Source organism: Penicillium diatomitis (assembly GCF_028827545.1).
Source record: "Penicillium diatomitis strain IBT 30728 chromosome Unknown utg000008l_segment0_segment0, whole genome shotgun sequence".
Classification (NCBI taxonomy): domain Eukaryota; kingdom Fungi; phylum Ascomycota; class Eurotiomycetes; order Eurotiales; family Aspergillaceae; genus Penicillium; species Penicillium diatomitis.
In genome coordinates this window covers 349054-366763 of record NW_026623180.1, presented here as the reverse complement: position 1 = coordinate 366763, position 17710 = coordinate 349054, and the positions used below count along the sequence as shown (strand labels likewise).

At 51.4% G+C, this 17710-nt stretch overlaps 4 protein-coding genes across 4 annotated transcripts; 3 read left to right on the top strand and 1 right to left on the bottom strand.

Annotated features, from left to right (window-relative positions):
• Positions 1–1268: 1268 nt before the first annotated feature.
• Positions 1269–3040, top strand: N7539_006193 (arrestin C-terminal domain-containing protein; the record flags this gene model as incomplete). The annotated part of the gene is made up of 3 exons (XM_056935795.1): positions 1269–1536; positions 1643–2601; positions 2669–3040. The coding sequence occupies 3 exons, from the start codon at positions 1269–1271 to the stop codon at positions 3038–3040; spliced, it is 1599 nt and encodes a 532-aa protein (XP_056788719.1).
• Positions 3041–3950: 910 nt separating this feature from the next.
• On the top strand, positions 3951–7951 carry N7539_006192 (C2 domain protein; the record flags this gene model as incomplete). The annotated part of the gene is made up of 5 exons (XM_056935794.1): positions 3951–4301; positions 4361–4396; positions 4468–4842; positions 4913–6400; positions 6464–7951. 5 exons carry the CDS (start codon positions 3951–3953, stop codon positions 7949–7951), a joined length of 3738 nt encoding a protein of 1245 aa, XP_056788718.1.
• A 1209-nt stretch (positions 7952–9160) lies between these two features.
• Positions 9161–10162, bottom strand: N7539_006191 (uncharacterized protein; the record flags this gene model as incomplete). Its single annotated transcript, XM_056935793.1, has 1 exon — positions 9161–10162. The coding sequence occupies one exon, from the start codon at positions 10160–10162 to the stop codon at positions 9161–9163; it is 1002 nt and encodes a 333-aa protein (XP_056788717.1).
• Positions 10163–14667: 4505 nt separating this feature from the next.
• N7539_006190 (putative DNA polymerase iota) lies at positions 14668–16607 on the top strand (the record flags this gene model as incomplete). Its single annotated transcript, XM_056935792.1, has 2 exons — positions 14668–14715; positions 14790–16607. The coding sequence occupies 2 exons, from the start codon at positions 14668–14670 to the stop codon at positions 16605–16607; spliced, it is 1866 nt and encodes a 621-aa protein (XP_056788716.1).
• Between the last annotated feature and the right edge of the window lie 1103 nt (positions 16608–17710).

Sequence of the window (17710 nt, the reverse complement as noted above, 5' to 3'; positions counted from 1 at the left end):
TGACCTTGGGAAGATGAGGTAGGTAGAGTGCTCTAAAGGCCAGAGTACTGGTTGTAGCTGCAAGCTTGGTTGACTCCGTTCATGGGAATTATGGCCATGTAGCTCCATGCTCCTATCAAAGTGAATAGCTCATACATGTATTGATCAAGAATTTTGAAACCTGTTCGAATTAGGCAGACCTAGATTCCCTTTGTTCTTTACTTTACCAAAAGAATTTCTGTAGTAGTTTGAGAACTGTATCATAATTTACGGATCAATCGCTTCATAGATAGTACTGTGAGTCAAAACCCACCTGCACGAGCTTGAGCTCATCGTATCTTCCATAGTGTTGACTGCGCCCGTGGAACTTCTCTTACTGGACAGTCACGGGTCGAGCGTTCATAAAACCTGGATCTCAGTGCTGGCACAGTACTTGGCTTTCGCATCTTTAGCTCGGTACCCTATATCTGCGCGAGCTCGCCCTCCAATGACCGCCAACCCTGGCTATACGGCACTGCAAGTGATGAATGGCCCAAATATATGAGCAATCACTCTCATCGGCGGAGCCTGACAACTTTTCATCATGAACGTTTAAACTTTCTTGATCCCCGCACTCCGCTTGAACGAGACCTGCGGCGAACCGCTGTCACATATTCTGTGGGACCACGCCACCATGTATCCGTGGCTATCACCAAATCAAGACGCTCGGCCGGAACTGTTCGTTTTCTTTCCCAGCTCTTGCAGACAATATACAGCATGTTATTCGCAGCCATAAGCGAGTCATTCCATCAGCCATGGCGTATCATGCATGCCTCTATTTGCTGTCCGTGTCATCGGAACCCAGCCAGACCGCAAGCCCAGGCCAACTCAACGGGCTTTGACGTGCGATGAATCGAGTGACAGATCATAAGATCAAGGTTATCCGTGAATGATTCTTAGTGATCGGCTGATCCTCAATAAACCTAAAATTGTGTTCCCCTCGGGACATCGCATCGTATCGCATCGCCGGCGCCGGCGGACGATGTCAAAGCCACTGCCAAGTACCCACTGCCTTGCCCGATGCCTTGGCATATTATAAGGAACTGGCCAACTTGAGATGTTATGAGCAAATGTTCTGAACAAACTATTTTCCGGGACTGGCAGTTCGGAAGCCTTTCATATTTCAGTGATATCCTCCCTGGCTCACACTTTACAAACATCAATTCGGTCTTTCACCAGCCGAGGGAGGTTCGAAACAATTCACATACTACAAGCGTCCAAGAAAATCGTCGGACTAGTTGGAAATCAACATGGAGCCTTGGACAGCAGTGTCGATCCATTCAACCACAAGCAAGCCTACTCTGATGCAGGAATCCAAGTCTCGAGGGGGAGTCTCACTCAAGTTCCTCATGCTCGAGCCTGTCGTCTATTTGCAAGGCGATGGGAAGAACGACCATCACACTGCAGGAAACACGGCTCTCCTCAGAGGTAACATCCAAATGCATGTTACCCAGCCAACCAGAGTGAAAAGTTTCTCGCTTTCATTCTGTGGCAAGGCTCTCGTGAGCCCTTTTGGAAGTAGGTGTTATATCCGATCTCTTGATTGATACAGAAGCAACTTCACAAGCTCAGACGCCGGAACCGTCCATCTGTACGCTACACAGTTTACTAACGGTCTTGCCAGAGAATACGAGGACTCACGACTTGATCAACTCCAGTATCACATACCTCGAAGATGGACAAGGGATATGGACAGATCTCGTATCTGGATGTTCAATCCCTCGCAACACCATCAGGGAAGAGCTGGTTGGAAAGCGACGAAATTCCGCGCCAGCCATACTGACCCGACCAACTCCACCACCTGAGTATGATCCACCAAGCTATGAAAGACTAGAGCGAATACATAGCAGTGAGACTTCACGCACGCCAAGCGAAGCTCAGGCGAGAGGTAGATATGCCACTATACCAGCTGGGGATCACACCTTTCCGTTCGAATTTGTCGTGCTCAATTCCCTACCACAAACCATAGACACTCAACTCTTGTCTACCCGCTATTTTCTCGAAGCCAAGGTTGAATTCGGCGGACTTTTCGGATCAAAACTGATTTCCCAGCTTGATGTTCCACTTCTCCGCTTACCGCCAGAAAGCTCGTGGGAATGGAATGAGCCCGTCACGTTGACCAGGAATTGGAGTGAGAATCTGCAGTACCATTTTGCTATTCTCGGAAGAAGCTTTTGCTTGGGCTCACAGATCCCTATCAGAATGGGATTGGTCCCCTTGGTCGGGCTCACCTGTTCTTCTGTTCAGGTCCTGATGTTACAGCACATACGTTATTGGGACCGTGACAAGGAAACGTGTTTGGTGGACTCAGGAAAGAGAACAGTGCTTTTGCTGGAAAAAAGCGTAGACGCTGAATGTCGGAGCGTCTTTCCGGGGGGTGATGTGCGGATCAGCAAGGATCAAGAAAAAGGTGAATTGGCAGACAAAGACGATTCGAGTCTACTGGGGGGATTGATGCAGCCATGTCAGATCGAGATGGATGTCCAATTACCCAGATGCTATGAACTTAAGGAGAGACTGTCCTGGCAAAGGGTCCACTCAAGCAGCAAAATCGGCACCTTGGATGTGAGCCATTGGATTCAGGTAAGTAGTCTTGATTTTCATCGTTCATCAACCGACGAGAACTTAACCATGGCTAATCAATGGAAAGGTTGTTCTACGTTTCCGGCTGACTGACAAGGAAGACGGAAACATAACCACAGAGCACAGCCTCTCTCAGCGACTTACACTTCAAGCTCCCATCACCATTCGGTCATGCAAGGCGACTGCGTCCAATATCTATGTTCCCCAGTACAGACTTGAGCAACAGCTAGAGACGGAATCGCTTCGAAATTCGACGTGTGACTGCCAAAGTAGCTCCCTGTCTCCGGAAAGTCTTACTCAAGTTGAAAAGCTGGATGAGCCCGAGCGAGAAGGGTGCATCTTTGGGGATCCAAACTTGCCGGACGTTGCTTCCCCGATACTGAAAAGCTTTAGCCCATCTGTCACTCTCGCAGCTAACACGGAACAATTGGGCACTTGATGTGACGTTGGCAAATTCCAGGGTTTTGATGTCATGAATACAGTGCCGGGGTCAGTATCATTTATGTCGTTCGATGTGTATGTTTAGATACCCAGGAGGATCATTCCAGTGAGATGTTAGGTTCGATATCAAATTCTAGACTTTTTGTTCCTGAGTGATGGCTTAGAAAAAGAATGAGGTTCACAGCTGACGTGTAGACTCTGCGGAAGAGCACCTCCCATAGATGTCTGAACAGACTACTTAGTCCTGTAGAAGTGTAGAGTTGAGTCGATATGGGGTTGCGTCCAGACATACTGGAGCACTTCATTATCCCGCGCCTCCAACCCAAAAACGGCGGTCGGCGGTGCCTCTCAAGAAAACAGAAATCTTTCGGGCGAGACTTACGGGAGACGACCCAGCGCCTAGCCGCAGTGAGAAACAGCCCTGACGACGGTGAATCCTGAATGTGAGTATCCAAGTAATAGAGCTTGGCAGTTCAGGAGACAGCCCATGCTCGCATTTCCAAGTTCGGTGGAGATTGACAGTGTAACACGCGAAAGTCGTTGGGTCCGCCAATGACGACCCGAACACAAGACTGGCCGTCGTCATCACCTTCCTCCAGCTTCGCGGCTGCCGATGACGTAGTGCACGAGCTGAAGCTCAGACTCGCGATGCTCTGGGTCTCGTCAAACCGACCTGACGACGATTCTTGACGCAATTAGACTTTCTTGTGGAATCTCATCCTTTCTCTCATCTGCAGTCGTCCCGGTGTTGTTTGCTCCCTTTCAGCAGGTGGCTCTTGAGTGAAGTAGAGCTTCTGGTCAAGCCCAGTACAAGCCTCTGTCGACTGGTTTGGGACAGCATCCATGACCTCGGCTTCACATTGATAAAACCTCACATCACCAGAATCCAACTCAATTTGATCAGCGGCATGGCATCTAGCGTCACGCCCGAAAACCATCGTGTCGGTGAAAACTGGAGTGGAAGCAATCCTATCCCGACCGTCCAGAAGTTCATCGAGCGTCTTGACGTGGAGAAAAAGGAACGAGACCAACGAATTGACCAGGAGGAAAAGGCTCGTACGGAGCGAATCAGTCAGCACCGAAATCAGCAAGCAACTGCAGGAAGCTCGAAAGACGATCCAAATGTCGAAGTCACGGCCCACCAGGCCCGTGAGGTGGCACGGTCCAAGGTCCGGACGGTGACCGACCCGACTACCGGCAAAGATATCGGAGTCGAGGATCAAGGACCTGAGTCCATGGAGACCGTCAAGAATCCAATGGTAAATTACGATTGTCATTGCATCTTCTACGGTCGTATCAGCTGATGAACATGAATTAGTTGACCGTTCCGAATGCCAATCTCGGCAGACCAACCGTGAGTACAAACAGGTCATCTGCTAATCGAACTATGTCAATGATTGAATATTACGTTAACAGCGAGGCTAGGAACATCAAACCAGTGCCGACCAAGACCCAGATACCTACAAAGAGAAGCAAGATATCACCGCTCCTCCGGATCCCATTGCCGAAGGAACAACGTCCGATGTACCTATTCGCGGCGAAAAGACAAACATTCTGTTCCACCCTACTCCGACTGTGAACTACAAACCCATGTTTGATGAATTGGAGAAGCGTGGGACAGCCTTGTGCGTTGGAATCGCACTAGCTATCATCTTCTTGGGCCGAGTCTTTGGGGGATCTTTGCTGGGCCTTGTCCCACTGGCATTTTGCGTAACCAGCGGTGTCTGGCTATGGGTCCAGGAGGTCATCAAGAGCGGCAGACAGATGGAGTGGAAGAGCGAAAAGCTTCGTGGGCAGATGGTATGGATCCTAGACTGCATGGTCTTACTATATAATTTCTTTCTGTTCGCTAACAGCATCGTCTTGTCAGGCGACCGCAAACTTACTTCCCGAGTCCGTCGAATGGATGAACTCATTCATGTCCGTGATCTGGGGTCTGATTCCTCCGGACATGTTCACGCCCATGGCCGACACGATCGAAGACATTATGCAAGCCTCTGCGCCTGGGGTGGTCGAGAATGTTCGCATTGCTGAAATCGACCAGGGCAGCAACCCTCTTCGCATTCTCAGCATGCGTGCTCTTCCAGACAACCACGTCAACCATCTCAAGGAGAACAGTCACCTGGAGAACATCAAGAACAAGGATCCTCAAGAGGCCGCAGCTGTAGAGGAAGGAGGTAGCTACTACAACATGGAAGCCTCTTTTGCTTATCACGCTCAGCCGAGCAGTGAGTCTGCGTCCTCGAAAGCTCGCAATATGCACATGAATCTCGTGTTTTACCTCGGAATCCGAGGTCTTTTCGGAGTTCCGTTCCCAGTCTTTGTCGAACTGACAGAGCTGGTCGGAACAGTCAGACTGCGCTTCCAATTGATGCCAGAGGCACCTTTCATGAAAGAAGTGACGTTCAGTCTTGTGGGAATTCCACACGTGCGCGCTGGCTGTATGCCAATGCTGAAACGCGGTGTGAACATTCTCAACTTGCCATTGATTTCAAAGTTTGTCAACTACGCTATTAGCACGGCATGTGCAATGTTCGCAGCACCGAAGTCCATGACATTGGACCTGAGTATGTTGCTCAAGGGTGACGATATTCAGAAAGACACTCATGCACTCGGTGTCATGTGGGTTCGAATCCACCGTGCCGTCGGGCTGAGCAAGCAAGACCGACGTGGCAGTGAAGGTGGCGGCAGCGATCCGTACATAAACCTGTCATTTTCAAAATACGGTAAACCCATGTACTGCACGCGCGTGATCACGGACGATCTGAATCCCATCTGGGAGGAAACCGCTGCTCTTCTGGTAACGCCAGAGTTGATCAAGGCGAATGAAAACCTGAGCGTTGAACTTTGGGACTCGGACCGCCATACTGCCGATGATATCTGCGGAAAGGTGGAGCTTCCCATTCGTGAAATGCTTCAACACCCAGGACAAATGTATCCCCAGGTGTCCAACCTGCAAGGTTTGGAAGACGGTACTGACATGCCTGGTGAGCTTCACTGGGAGGTCGGGTATTTCGGAAAACCAAAGCTGCGCCCTGAGCTTCGCACAGACAGCAGGAAGAAAGATCTCCCTGAGAATTTGCAAGGAAATCCGACCTTCGAAGATGACAAAGGCACTATCACCAACGATGAAGAGGATGCAGTTGCTCATACACCTCCGGACCCGCTCTGGCCAAGTGGTATCTTGTCTGTCATTGTTCACCAAATCGTCAATCTTGAGCTCAATAATGTCAACGGAAGCGACGGAAATCGTAAGGGTAAAGAATTTGAGCCTGCTAAGGCATATGGGGAGAACACTGAGGAGGAGGGCAAGCAACTGCCTACCAGCTATTGTAAAATTCAGCTCAACGACGAATTGGTCAGTTCACATCCCGGGGTGCCAAAAGCTTCGATATATGCTAATCATTTTGCTACTTCATAGATCTACAAAACACGAGCCAAAGCCGTCAGCTCCAAGCCTATCTTCAACGCTGGTACCGAGCGTTTTGTACGTGATTGGCGATCGGCTGTGGTTACTGTTACGGTGCGAGATCAACGATACCGCGAGCACGACCCCGTCCTGGGTGTTGTGCCCATCAAACTTTCCGAAGTCCTGGAAACCAGCTCTCAGGTTACACGATGGTACCCACTAGACGGTGGTATTGGCTTTGGGCGCATCCGTATCTCTGTGCTTCTCCGCCATGTTGAAACCAAGCTCCCACCCAACATGCTTGGCTGGGATGTTGGTACTTTTGAATTTGCTGGCGAAAGGATCGTTGCCAAGGGCTACGGCCATCATGGCAAGATCAAACTTCGTACAAGTGGAAGTACGGGCAAGGTCGGCCGCCGAGTGGCAACACTGGAGGGCAAAGACTTAACCTTCGACATCTCCGATCAGACGTATCGCGATGGACTGCGGCTGCCCGTTAAGCACAGATACCGCTCTCCAGTCGTCTTTGAGTTCCACAACCAAAGTAAGCGAGGCACCGCCGCCTACGCGGTCCTTTGGTTGCAGCACTTGATCGATAATGAAGAGTTGGATATCGACATCCCGATTTGGACCACCAAGAATGGTTCTCGTCTCACCCAAAACTACGTCACAGAAGAGAACTACAAGTCAAAGATGAATCCTGGACTCGAGGACTTGACTGAGGTCGGCCGGTTGCAGTTCAGATGCATGTTCTCTCCGGGCACGGATGAATCTCATGAACGATTCGTCACCGATAATGATTCGCGCGAGACCTTTGAAGCTTGGGAGGCATGTGCTGCGCAAGGTGTTCGCTCTCGTAGTGTTGCCATTGATGTGCCCAAGGAGACTTTGGAGAAACACGAACAGTCCCTCATTGATGGTCGCGATATCCTGAAGCAAGCCGATCCCAGCGAGCGCCACGAGTGGATCGACTATGAAGGCAATGACTGGAGCGGTGCCTTTGGCAGTGACCCTCGCGCCTTCACCGACGCCAACGGGCAAAAAGTGGCTGAACCGGGCCGTGATCAGCCGCCTAATGACCCAATCGCGCCGCAGACTTCGAATGACGGAATGGCCACAGACAGTGGGCACAAGGAGCCGAACCAGACTACGCAAGAAAATCGCGAAACGACCGGGACGCCGAACTCGCCGCGTACATTCGACTCCGATTCTGATTCCGATTCGGAAACCGAACCCGGCAAGTCCTGGAGCCCTTCGACAGTGAGCCCTTCGGAGAGGCGGTCATCCGGAGCCGCCAGTAGCCAAATGAGCCTTAAACAAGCCAAAGGAGCCAATCGACGAACTGAATTACGAACCCATCGTGGCATCATGCAGTGGAAGCCCGCACGGAACGTGGCCTTTGCTAAGGATGAGGCGGTGTTTGCGCTTCGAAAGTTGAAGACGAAGGTTGGCATGGGTGACATGACTGGTCGGGAACCCGATGTCGAGACTGAGACTTGAGGTTTTTCCAAGGGCGTGGGTTTTTGCATGGTCTTGCATGATTGATCTGTTTTGAGTTTCCTTTCTCTCCGTCTTTTTTCTTTTTGAACAGGGGCGGAGTGATGTGGGTTTGTACAGTGTGTCATTATTTGTTGTCAAGGATGGAGCTTTTCTCTCTGTCATCATTTCGGTGTACAATGAGCCTAAGACTTATATGAATGTTACGGTCTACTACTACTCTCCTGATATTGGACACCATGCATCCCACAAGTCCCGCTCTATTCCTATTCACCCGCTATCGCCCACACCTTCAAGAAAGTGTCTATTGTAGAAAGATGTCTAATTCCATTCCTATAATGAAAAAACAGCGCGTTCCTTTCCCCCAGCAAATCCCCCCCCCCCCCAACTAGGAGGCAGACCGTCAAATTCCGCGACACATGTCCATGCGATACCTGGAAAGTGACTTTCCATACGGACATTCCCGTCTTGCCTAAGCTTAGGGATATCTGAAATAAAATACAGTGAACCTTAGGGCTGGTGCGGATAGTGAGATGTCACTTTCTTTTGGTGTTCGAATTCATTCGAATTCCTCGAGCTCGGAGCATATCTTTCCATCTACCGACCCTTGTGATTCGTTCATTGGGTTGCGATTCATGAGCGCGCGGAGATTGTAAGACTTTAAGTCAACGGGTGTTTGGGATCCACGTTACATGTAGGACTGTTGGAGATCCAGTTTGTACGTGGGAGGACCGTCTTCGATTCTCTTCCTCGTGTGTGGCAAGGACTTCCTGCCAGACAGGAAACGCTGTAGGTGCCTACTTTCAATTTGGCATGAGGACGGTCTGTTACTTGTGATGGTTGCCAACCTTGGAAGGGGCAAAGATATATTGAAGTGGTGTGGGTAGTAGATTGTGAGATATCGTCAAGAAGATAAATATGTACTCAATGCAGCCCTGACTGGGCGAGCATTGGCGATGAAAATGCGGAGAAGAGGGAGCATGGTCAAGCCCAGCGAGTAAGAAAAGGGCTTAAGAGTTGCTTGAGAAAGAAAGAGAAAGAAAAAAAATAAACCACCAGCGCCTCTCTATGAAATTAAACATGATTCATCGTGTAAGCGGTCATGCATGCATCAAGTTCGTGCATGTAATATGAAGGCAAGGAAACAAGACTAGGAAAGAAATGCTGCAAAAGCTAATCAAAAGAATGCCTTGATATCTTGGAACATTCTGGTCACCCACGGGAGAGTGTCTCAGATGGGAAATTCGGAGGCTGCGTTGTTGATGTCGCCGCGGATAATTCCACGTGACCTTCGTTCGACGAAGACTTAAGAGGTCCCAAAGTCCATCGCCACTCCCGTCGTCGTTTGGCACGACCCTGTCGTGGTGTTTGCGGTGTAGAGGCGTCGGAGCGGATGGGATCAAGATCATCTAACAGTGCGACCGCGCGAACTTGTCGCTCTGCACGTAGTGTTCGACGCTTCTTACGCTCCATCCTTGACAGTGCCGTAGAGGGTTGAGCCGCGACTGGACGATTCGCGCCGACATCATCTTTTGAAGCACTGCCGGTCTCTGAGCCAGACTGAACGCTGGCTGCGTCTGAATCCTCCTCCTCTGGGGACTCGGACGTGGAGTCAGCCGATTGCGATGCTGCCTTATTGTGCACCGCCCCCGGGAGCGGGCCTTCTTCGAATAGATCAAAATGCTGGGCCGTGTAGCGCACGGTCCGAATTTCTTCCTCCAGTGGATTGCGATAGCTCACTTGCTTCTTGGCCGGGAAGAAGACCCGGCGTGCGCCTGCGCCGCCGGGTCCACTGGCACCTGCAGATATGGATCCCGACCGGCGCCGGGCAGTTGGCTCGAGGGGGGAGTTGCGCAGGATGCTGCGCACACCCAAGGGTAGTTGATATGGATTGCTGCGGTGGAAGAAGCTCGTTGTATGGCTGTGTGCATGGTGAATGTAAGGAGATGCCGGTTTGGCGCAATTTAATCGGAGGCTCGGCGGGGCCGTGGTTGAGGGAGAGTTGCTGGTGGAAGTCGGAGAAGTGACGTCGTAGGCATTTTTGAAGGTGTTGCGGACGGTCGGCGAGGCAGTTGAACCAGCCGCCAGGGAGAGAGAGAGTCCGGTGGAGGAGCTCCCAAAGGTGCGTGGGAGCGACGTTGTTTGTAACGTCAACTTTGGTCGAGAAGTCATTGATCGTGTTGGGTCACCGAGAGGTGACGACAGACAGGACATGGTCCTTGGAGATGGACAGGTTGGTCGGCTGGCGATATCCCACCGAGTCGTCAGTTGGACAGATCAAAGCGGGGATGGTGGCATGAAGTATAGCATGCAAGTAGCGTCCCAAACGACGAGAAGGCGGAGCGCTCTCGAAAGAGGTGATCTTCATTCACAGCGTGACCTGCAATCCTTCCGGGTGGCGGAAAGTTGGAGTGGCCGTCGAGCAGTCGAGGCGTTGAGGAGTCGAGTGACGGAGGACGTACAGTAGCGGGGGTGAGCTAAGAATAGTTGGCGCTGGAGTGTGATAAGGTGATTGGGAACGTCACTGGATGAACTCCCGGCCCTGCTGGTGTAGTGGATGTGGTGGAGGTACACAGTGGTACTGGTAGTATGTCCTGTAGTGCCCGAGAAGGAAGAACCTCCCGATCGCTTGTGACGGTCTCCTGGCGAGTTCCTCGTTGTCCGGGGCCGAGAGGAAGGAATGTGAGAAGAGGTATGTGAGAGAATGGGAGGAAAGTCAAACATCACGGAATCTCGGGAAGGCAGGACCGGCGCATATTCTTATCTGGTGGGCATCCACAGAGAGTCAGAGCACAGCGCTGACGATAGTCCGAGCCTCAGGTAATTAATCGGGTCTGTTTTTGCTTTTGCCCCTTCTCTCTTCCAATTTTTTTTTTCCTCTATTGGAATTTTTCTCTCGGGGGACTGTTATTCTCTTCGAGAGACGTGGAGAAAGAGAGAGGGGGCAACTATCGATGCCACCAGCCGCCCAGCCCCAGTTCGGAGATGGAGGAGATGCATGGGGGGGGTTCTTTCGGGATTCTGATGAAGTGATTTTGGGCCTTGGAGTGGGAATGATGTTTTTTTTTTCTTTGATTTTTGTTGGGGTACCCTTCTCATTGAGGCTCTTGATGTATGATTGTACATTGTACACTTATTACAGCAGTACATATTGCCTCGGTGGTAATACGGATCCTTTGTTGTCGAGTCCCGTTGTTGGATCAGATAAGACGAAAGAAACAGATGATAGACGAGTCACTGCGGCCACCTGTACGGTAGACTCAAAAAATCAAAGGCACATATCTGCATGACATGACATCCAGCGCCCATAGGCTGCTGTACGGTTGAGGCCGAAGATCGGTAAGCGACATGCTGCAAGGTCCACGGCGAGAGAATTGGGGGTTGGGCGCTGGACACTGGACGGAGGTCCGTCATTCAGGGCCAGGCCATTGCATGTCTGTATTGGACAGATGTACATGCATACATCAGGACATTCCTGATGTTCTGGCGACGTCGTCACTGGCTGTCTCGCGCGTGGACAACGAGGTCATACATTCCTACAGTCGTAAAGGGTGGGACTCGTGGTATGTAAACATGGCGGTCGAACACCGTGAGTGCAGTAGTGCACGTCACTGTCGTCGAGTCGTCGACTCGTCGGCATTTCAGGTGTACCCAGGCACCTGTCATCTACTTGGAGTACGTACGACGTAGTGTGTGTACGTATAGTCGTGTACAACTACAACATTTGACCATACCGCCATACACAGACCAAAGTCCAGATACACGTACTCGTCGCCTCGAGTGGACGAAGAGTGCCTGGAACGGGAACCTGCGAGTGGGTCCACGTGCAAGGATACATGCGACCTGATTGGCGCTGCTATTTAAAGAACGACCAAGCAGACACGCCAACACGCCCCTGCCGACGGCGCCAAGTGGGGCCCGATCGAATGGCCGAGCCCTCGGGGTTCAACTTCTTCTGTGTTTGATCATTCAGTCCATTCCAGAGTAACTTGGTAGGAACCAGTTCAGAAATAACAACTACACACTTACAGCCAAGGCTCCAGACTCCTAGAGTAAGGGACACCATCCATATTAGGGGCTGTCTCCAGACATGATCTCCAAGCACAAGCACGAATCGCCTGGGGTGTTCACAACCTGCCAGCCATGATTCATCAACCGGGTGTCTCACAGCATGAGAGATTCCAACGACCGTATCCCTCCAATGCCGGCCCGTCACCACGGCGGCCATGAGGTCTAGAGCTGGAAAAGAACCTACCCTCCCCCGCATTGTCTTAGTTGGTTCACTACTACTGACTACTGAGATTTTGTCCGGGTCTCCTGCATGGATCAAGGGAGACCGCAGTCACGGGTACTGCTTGTAGTACTACCCTCCGTTACTCTTTCCATGTTTTTCATCGTGACTCGGGTACCTTCGAGATTCCGACTGACAATCCCAAATCGCGATGGGTCCGCCGCGCAAGTCCTGAAGCGGTGCAAGTTTAAACTCTGCCCGCTGATCAGGCTGGATCCATGAGCTTCTGGTCAAGGTGATTCGCTACAGTCGACACTCTACACATTACACAGCAAGTTGATGTACAGCCCCAGTGGCCCCAGGTCCATTGCGAGATGGAAGAGGCAAGTGTTGCGCGTCTCTATATCTTGATGGGAGAGTGGTCGAGACTGGATAGGCAGAGTCTGAGAGTACACGTGTGGAAGTTCTGTAATGCGAATGAAGGAACCGGTGTTTACCTCAGTAACTGAATCAATGGGGCGATATTGACTCGGCTCGAAGGCAGATGTAGGACTGAACGAATCACAAGGGCCGGAGATGATTCCAGTCGCGCCTGTCTGAAGACGAAGACCTCATCTCATTGCCGTAAGACATGAACTTTCTTCACCATCGAAACCCTGGATTCCATCACTCGTTGACCGAGGTACTGGAAGACATCCATTGCATTTCCCCATCGCCGATCATGGAAACCCGCCTGTTCGGCGGACGGGCTCGAGCTCCTACTGTACTGCGTTTAATCTCCGTCCGGGCGCTCCTCGGATACCACGTTTACTTTTTTACTTTTTCCACGGGCCAACTTACACTAAGTGCACAAAGCGGCGGAGAGAAAAACTCAAATTGGGGCCCCAATTTCAATCCGGCTCCACTGTGGATGAAAGAATGGGCTTCTAGAAGCCCAGCCCACACTCAGCGCCCCGGAGCTTGAACCATCCAACCGCATGGAATCCATCTGGACCCAAATAGAGACGGACTCGCAAGCGTAAGCTTGCCGGGAGGTCAGTAACAATAACACCAGAGAGATTGTTCATCTACCCAGGTCAAGAGAATACCAGCTTGACGATGTCTGAACTCTGAACAACACATCAACTTTGCTGATACGCTATGGCTCGTGGCAATCATCAGTACCGAGTTGACACGTACTGTATCAGATGGGCCCAGTCACCTGTTTCGGAGAAAGCCTAGACGACAGTACTACACGACTACAGCAGCAGCCCCCAACATGGTGCTTCACATGAGCAGCTTCCGGGGGTGAGCAATGTCCAAAAACAAGCGTCCCCAAAGTAAGCGAGGAGATCATGACTCGAGGAACCTGAATGATTCTCTTTCAGCAATGATCCTCTACAAAATGATCGGTGATCAAAAGGCAACACCCAAATTTCGGGATCACGTCCACCTCAGTGATCCACACCGACAATCAATGTCGCTGCATTCGAACCGCGTTTTGAGCGTCTCGATAGTGATGCTTACACCCGGATCTTACCAACACCAAGTTGAGAGTAAGCTGGTTATGCCAAAATATGAAAACCAGCGACACCCCGTGGATCCATCTGACAGGCCCCTCCGGGGCCAAAAGACTGGAGTTGGACAACAATCAGGATAGACATCGAAGGATCACTTTGGCCCGAAGGGCGAAAAAGCCGGGTTGGAAGTCAAATTTCTGGATGTGCATGAGTACCTCCGAGTCTAACGAGGATCTTATATGCCTCAATGGTGGCATTTGATCAGTCCTGAACACATGACCTAAAAGGTGTGCGCCTGGAATAGCATGCACTTGGGGCGAAAGAGTGGACCAGAGAGCTTTGAGATTTTTCTGTCGCATCACTCAGAAAATAGAGTCAGCCAACGACGTGATACACGAGGTTCACTCTGCAAGTCGCTCAGTCAGATTCAGTAAGATAGAATGGCTCCGACTCGGCTGCGATGCTCCAGGGCCCAGAGTATGATCCGGGGGGCTAGACGATGATCCATCCGAGGGGTGACTGTAGATGGCAAGGCATCTGTGGCAACGACCAACCATTACTGGAAAGTTTCAACTTCTTGCGGCGCATCTCCGTCAATGAATTTGGCCAACTTGATATTGAACGTACTAAAGTAGAGCCCAGATCTGATCACAAGGATAGATTCTGGAGAGTCAGAGAAGGGCCCTCGAATAGGCGAGGCCGCAAGGCGGTGAGACGAGCAGCGTTGAAAGAGGCACTTGTTGCTTGACAACAAGGCCAGGCCCGCCACGTGAGCTGAGACGACGATATTTGTGTGGGCCGAATGCCTGAGGCGCAAACGTCAGTGGACTGTGGAGCGTGGACTCGTGGAGTATCAGAAAATCATGGGCAATTCACATGAACCGCATATTTCCCCGGTCACACAGCAACTAATCTGAGTGCACGCGGCCACACGCTGGACGAGACATCCTCCGGCTCTCCATGGAGAAGACGAGACGTGTACTTGGTCGATGGCTGCCGTACCAACGCGCAATGACCGTCGAGTCATCCTCCACCTGGTACGTTCAAACAGACCGGTACAACACGACCGTCTGCATCTGCTGACTCGTTCATACTGACATCCCCAATTCAGGACTACGACTGCTTCTACGCCTCGGTCTTTGAGGTAGAACAGCCAGCACTCAAGTCAGTACCTCTGGCAGTGCAGCAAAAGCAGATCGTGGTAACATGCAATTATGAAGCCCGCCGGCGTGGCTTGCACAAGCTTCAACTCATCAAAGATGCGAAACGCATCTGTCCCGACGTGGTGATTGTGCTGGGCGAAGATTTGACTAAATTTCGAGATGTCTCCAAGGAGCTTTATTCATTCATTCGTGGCTTTGTCTGGGGTGAACGAGTCGAGAGACTTGGCTTTGATGAGCTTTCCTTGGATGTTACCGACATGATCGATTACAATTTACAGATCTTGAATCCTCATGATCTGACCAACGCCTTTTTTCAGTTGGACGTGAAAGATCCCACCGTCGGCTTTTCCTATGATGCGACTCGCTATCTTGGAAAGACGGTTCCACTATATCCTGAAGGAATCGCAACCCCGCTCGAGATTGACTCCCTGGGCATGAGGTTGCTCCTTGGCTCTCACCTAATAGGATATTTGCGTACTCGGATGGAACATGACAAGGGCTTTACGGCTACTGGGGGAGTCTCAACCTCGAAATTATTGGCAAAGCTAGTGGGCAGTGTGCACAAACCGAATCAACAGACGACCTTGCTTCCTCCATACGAGACGAAGCACGATTCATCCTTGGAAGACAGCAATGTTATTCAATTCATGGATTCTCACGACATTCGAAAGATCCCCGGTATCGGATCACGCCTTGCGCAGAAATTGAGTCACAAGGTGAACAGCCACAGCGATGCAGAGGGTGATGGGGAAAGGAGATTGACCGTTAGGGACGTCAGGCTCTTTCCCAGCATGAGCTCAGCCACGCTTGAGAGGGTTTTGGGCGGGCCAGGTGCGCCAAAGGGAATTGGCGTCAAGATTTGGGGAATTCTACATGGTGTTGACAACACCAACGTCATGGAGGCACGCGATATCCCCACTCAAATCAGCATCGAGGATACTTATGGCCGTGGGCGGCTCGCTACGCCCGAAGATCTTCGACGTGAACTCGAAGTTCTCACCAGAAGCTTGATCCGCCGGATGAGGACGGACCTGCTGGACGATACCGTCACCGATGGGACTCAGCCCCGATGGCTGGCTCATCCCCGAACTTTGCGTCTCTCAACCCGGCCGCGAAATGCCCCGGAGACAGACGGGGCGCGTTCCTATAATTGGAATCGCATCTCTCGTTCAGCGCCACTGCCGAGTTTTGTCTTTCACGTCGACGAGAATGTCGACTCGATTGCCGAGCGGCTGGTGCACGAGCACGCGATGGTCATGTTTCGCAAACTCCACCCTGAAAAGAGTGGGTGGGATCTGCAACTCCTGAACATCGCGGTGACCAACCTCGTCGAGAGCGCAGGAGACCAGAAACAGAGTCGTGGGCGAGACATTGGCAAGATGTTCCGTCAGCAAGAGGCGGTGCTAAAGAACTGGTCTGTGCACGAGTCCGGTCCGGCGGCGGAAGAACGAGCGGCAGTCGACCATCGAGCCACTCCGAGTCCCCGCCAAGCCACTAGCCGCGAGGAAAGAATGCAGCAGCCTGGCGATTGCACGGGTGTCGCCGTCCAAGTCGCCGCGCAAGTCGCCGCAGCAGCGTGGAACAGGAACGATCAAAGTGGCAGTGAAGAATCGGAGGATGCAGACTGGCAGGATGAAGACGAATGCGATCGATCGTGGCGAGTGAGTCCTGCCAATGTGGAATGTCCACTCTGCGGTGCCGTAATGCCGCAATTTGCCCAGTTGGCACATCAGACTTTCCATGCCACGGAGAAAGGGGGAGACTAAGGTGTAGTAATCTACCGACTCTGCGGTACTTACATGGTTGGTAAATTTTATAGATCGATGCATCTCAAGGTGCAGACTCTCCAAGCCACGGCTGTTTGACAATCCTAAAACCGATCTGCTTCACCTCCGTCGCCCAACATGGTCAACCCTGGAACGATCTCTCTACAGAAAAATCATTATGAGTGATACTGCGGAGCCTCTGTCGAAACTCATACAAGTCTGACGGTTGCAACTCGATGAGTCATGACAAATGTGTCTGGGACAATCGCACCCATCAAGGATCGCACTCGTACAAACCCTCTATTGTACTACTTCAGTACGTAGTTCACAATCCAGCACAAGTATATACCTCCTTGGACCATGGTACTACAATCTTCGCAACCACGATCTACGATACTTTCGCTCCTTCCATAACTTGGGCCATATGATTGTTATCTAGATCATCCCCAAAGGTGACGCAGACCACAGCCTTCAGTGCCTTGAACAGGTTCCTCCGGTGCCAAGCCCACCTCCGGTCCGCTCATTGGAATCTGTCTCTGCTTGGCGAGACTTGCAGGAGACACCCCAACTTCAAAAGTCGAACTGTGGCGTCTGAGCGCTTGGCTGCCAAACGCTCTCCCATGTTTACCTACCTGCCCTTCCCGCTGCATCCCCGGCCTTTCCCATATATTCCTTGAGTAGCCTAGGCAGAGGCGAAGTCTTTTTTCTTTTTTCGCACGTCTCGCGTGACTTCTAGACCACTTTCTTCCTCATTAAGTCTCAGTGTGGTATGGTCGCAGAGAGCGAAGTCGAAGGGTTCGATTAAGATTGATAATCAAGTCAAAGTCTTAACGACCACTCCCACGTCCGATCATCCCCGAGCGGACCCCTGGTCCCTGAAACTTCAGGTGACTTTGGGACCATCAGCAGCCCCAGAGGGGTACTGTATAATCCCCGCGGTTGCCTCAAGGCTCTTCCAACCTTCCCCCTTGTCTCCAGACCGGGTGAACCCCTTTTGAGTGCTTTTTTCATTTTCTCTCTACCGTTCTTTCTTTCGCGTCTGTCGTTCATTTCCTTCTTTTCACTTTGACTATTGGCCGGCGAAACTCTCGTACCGTTTCCCC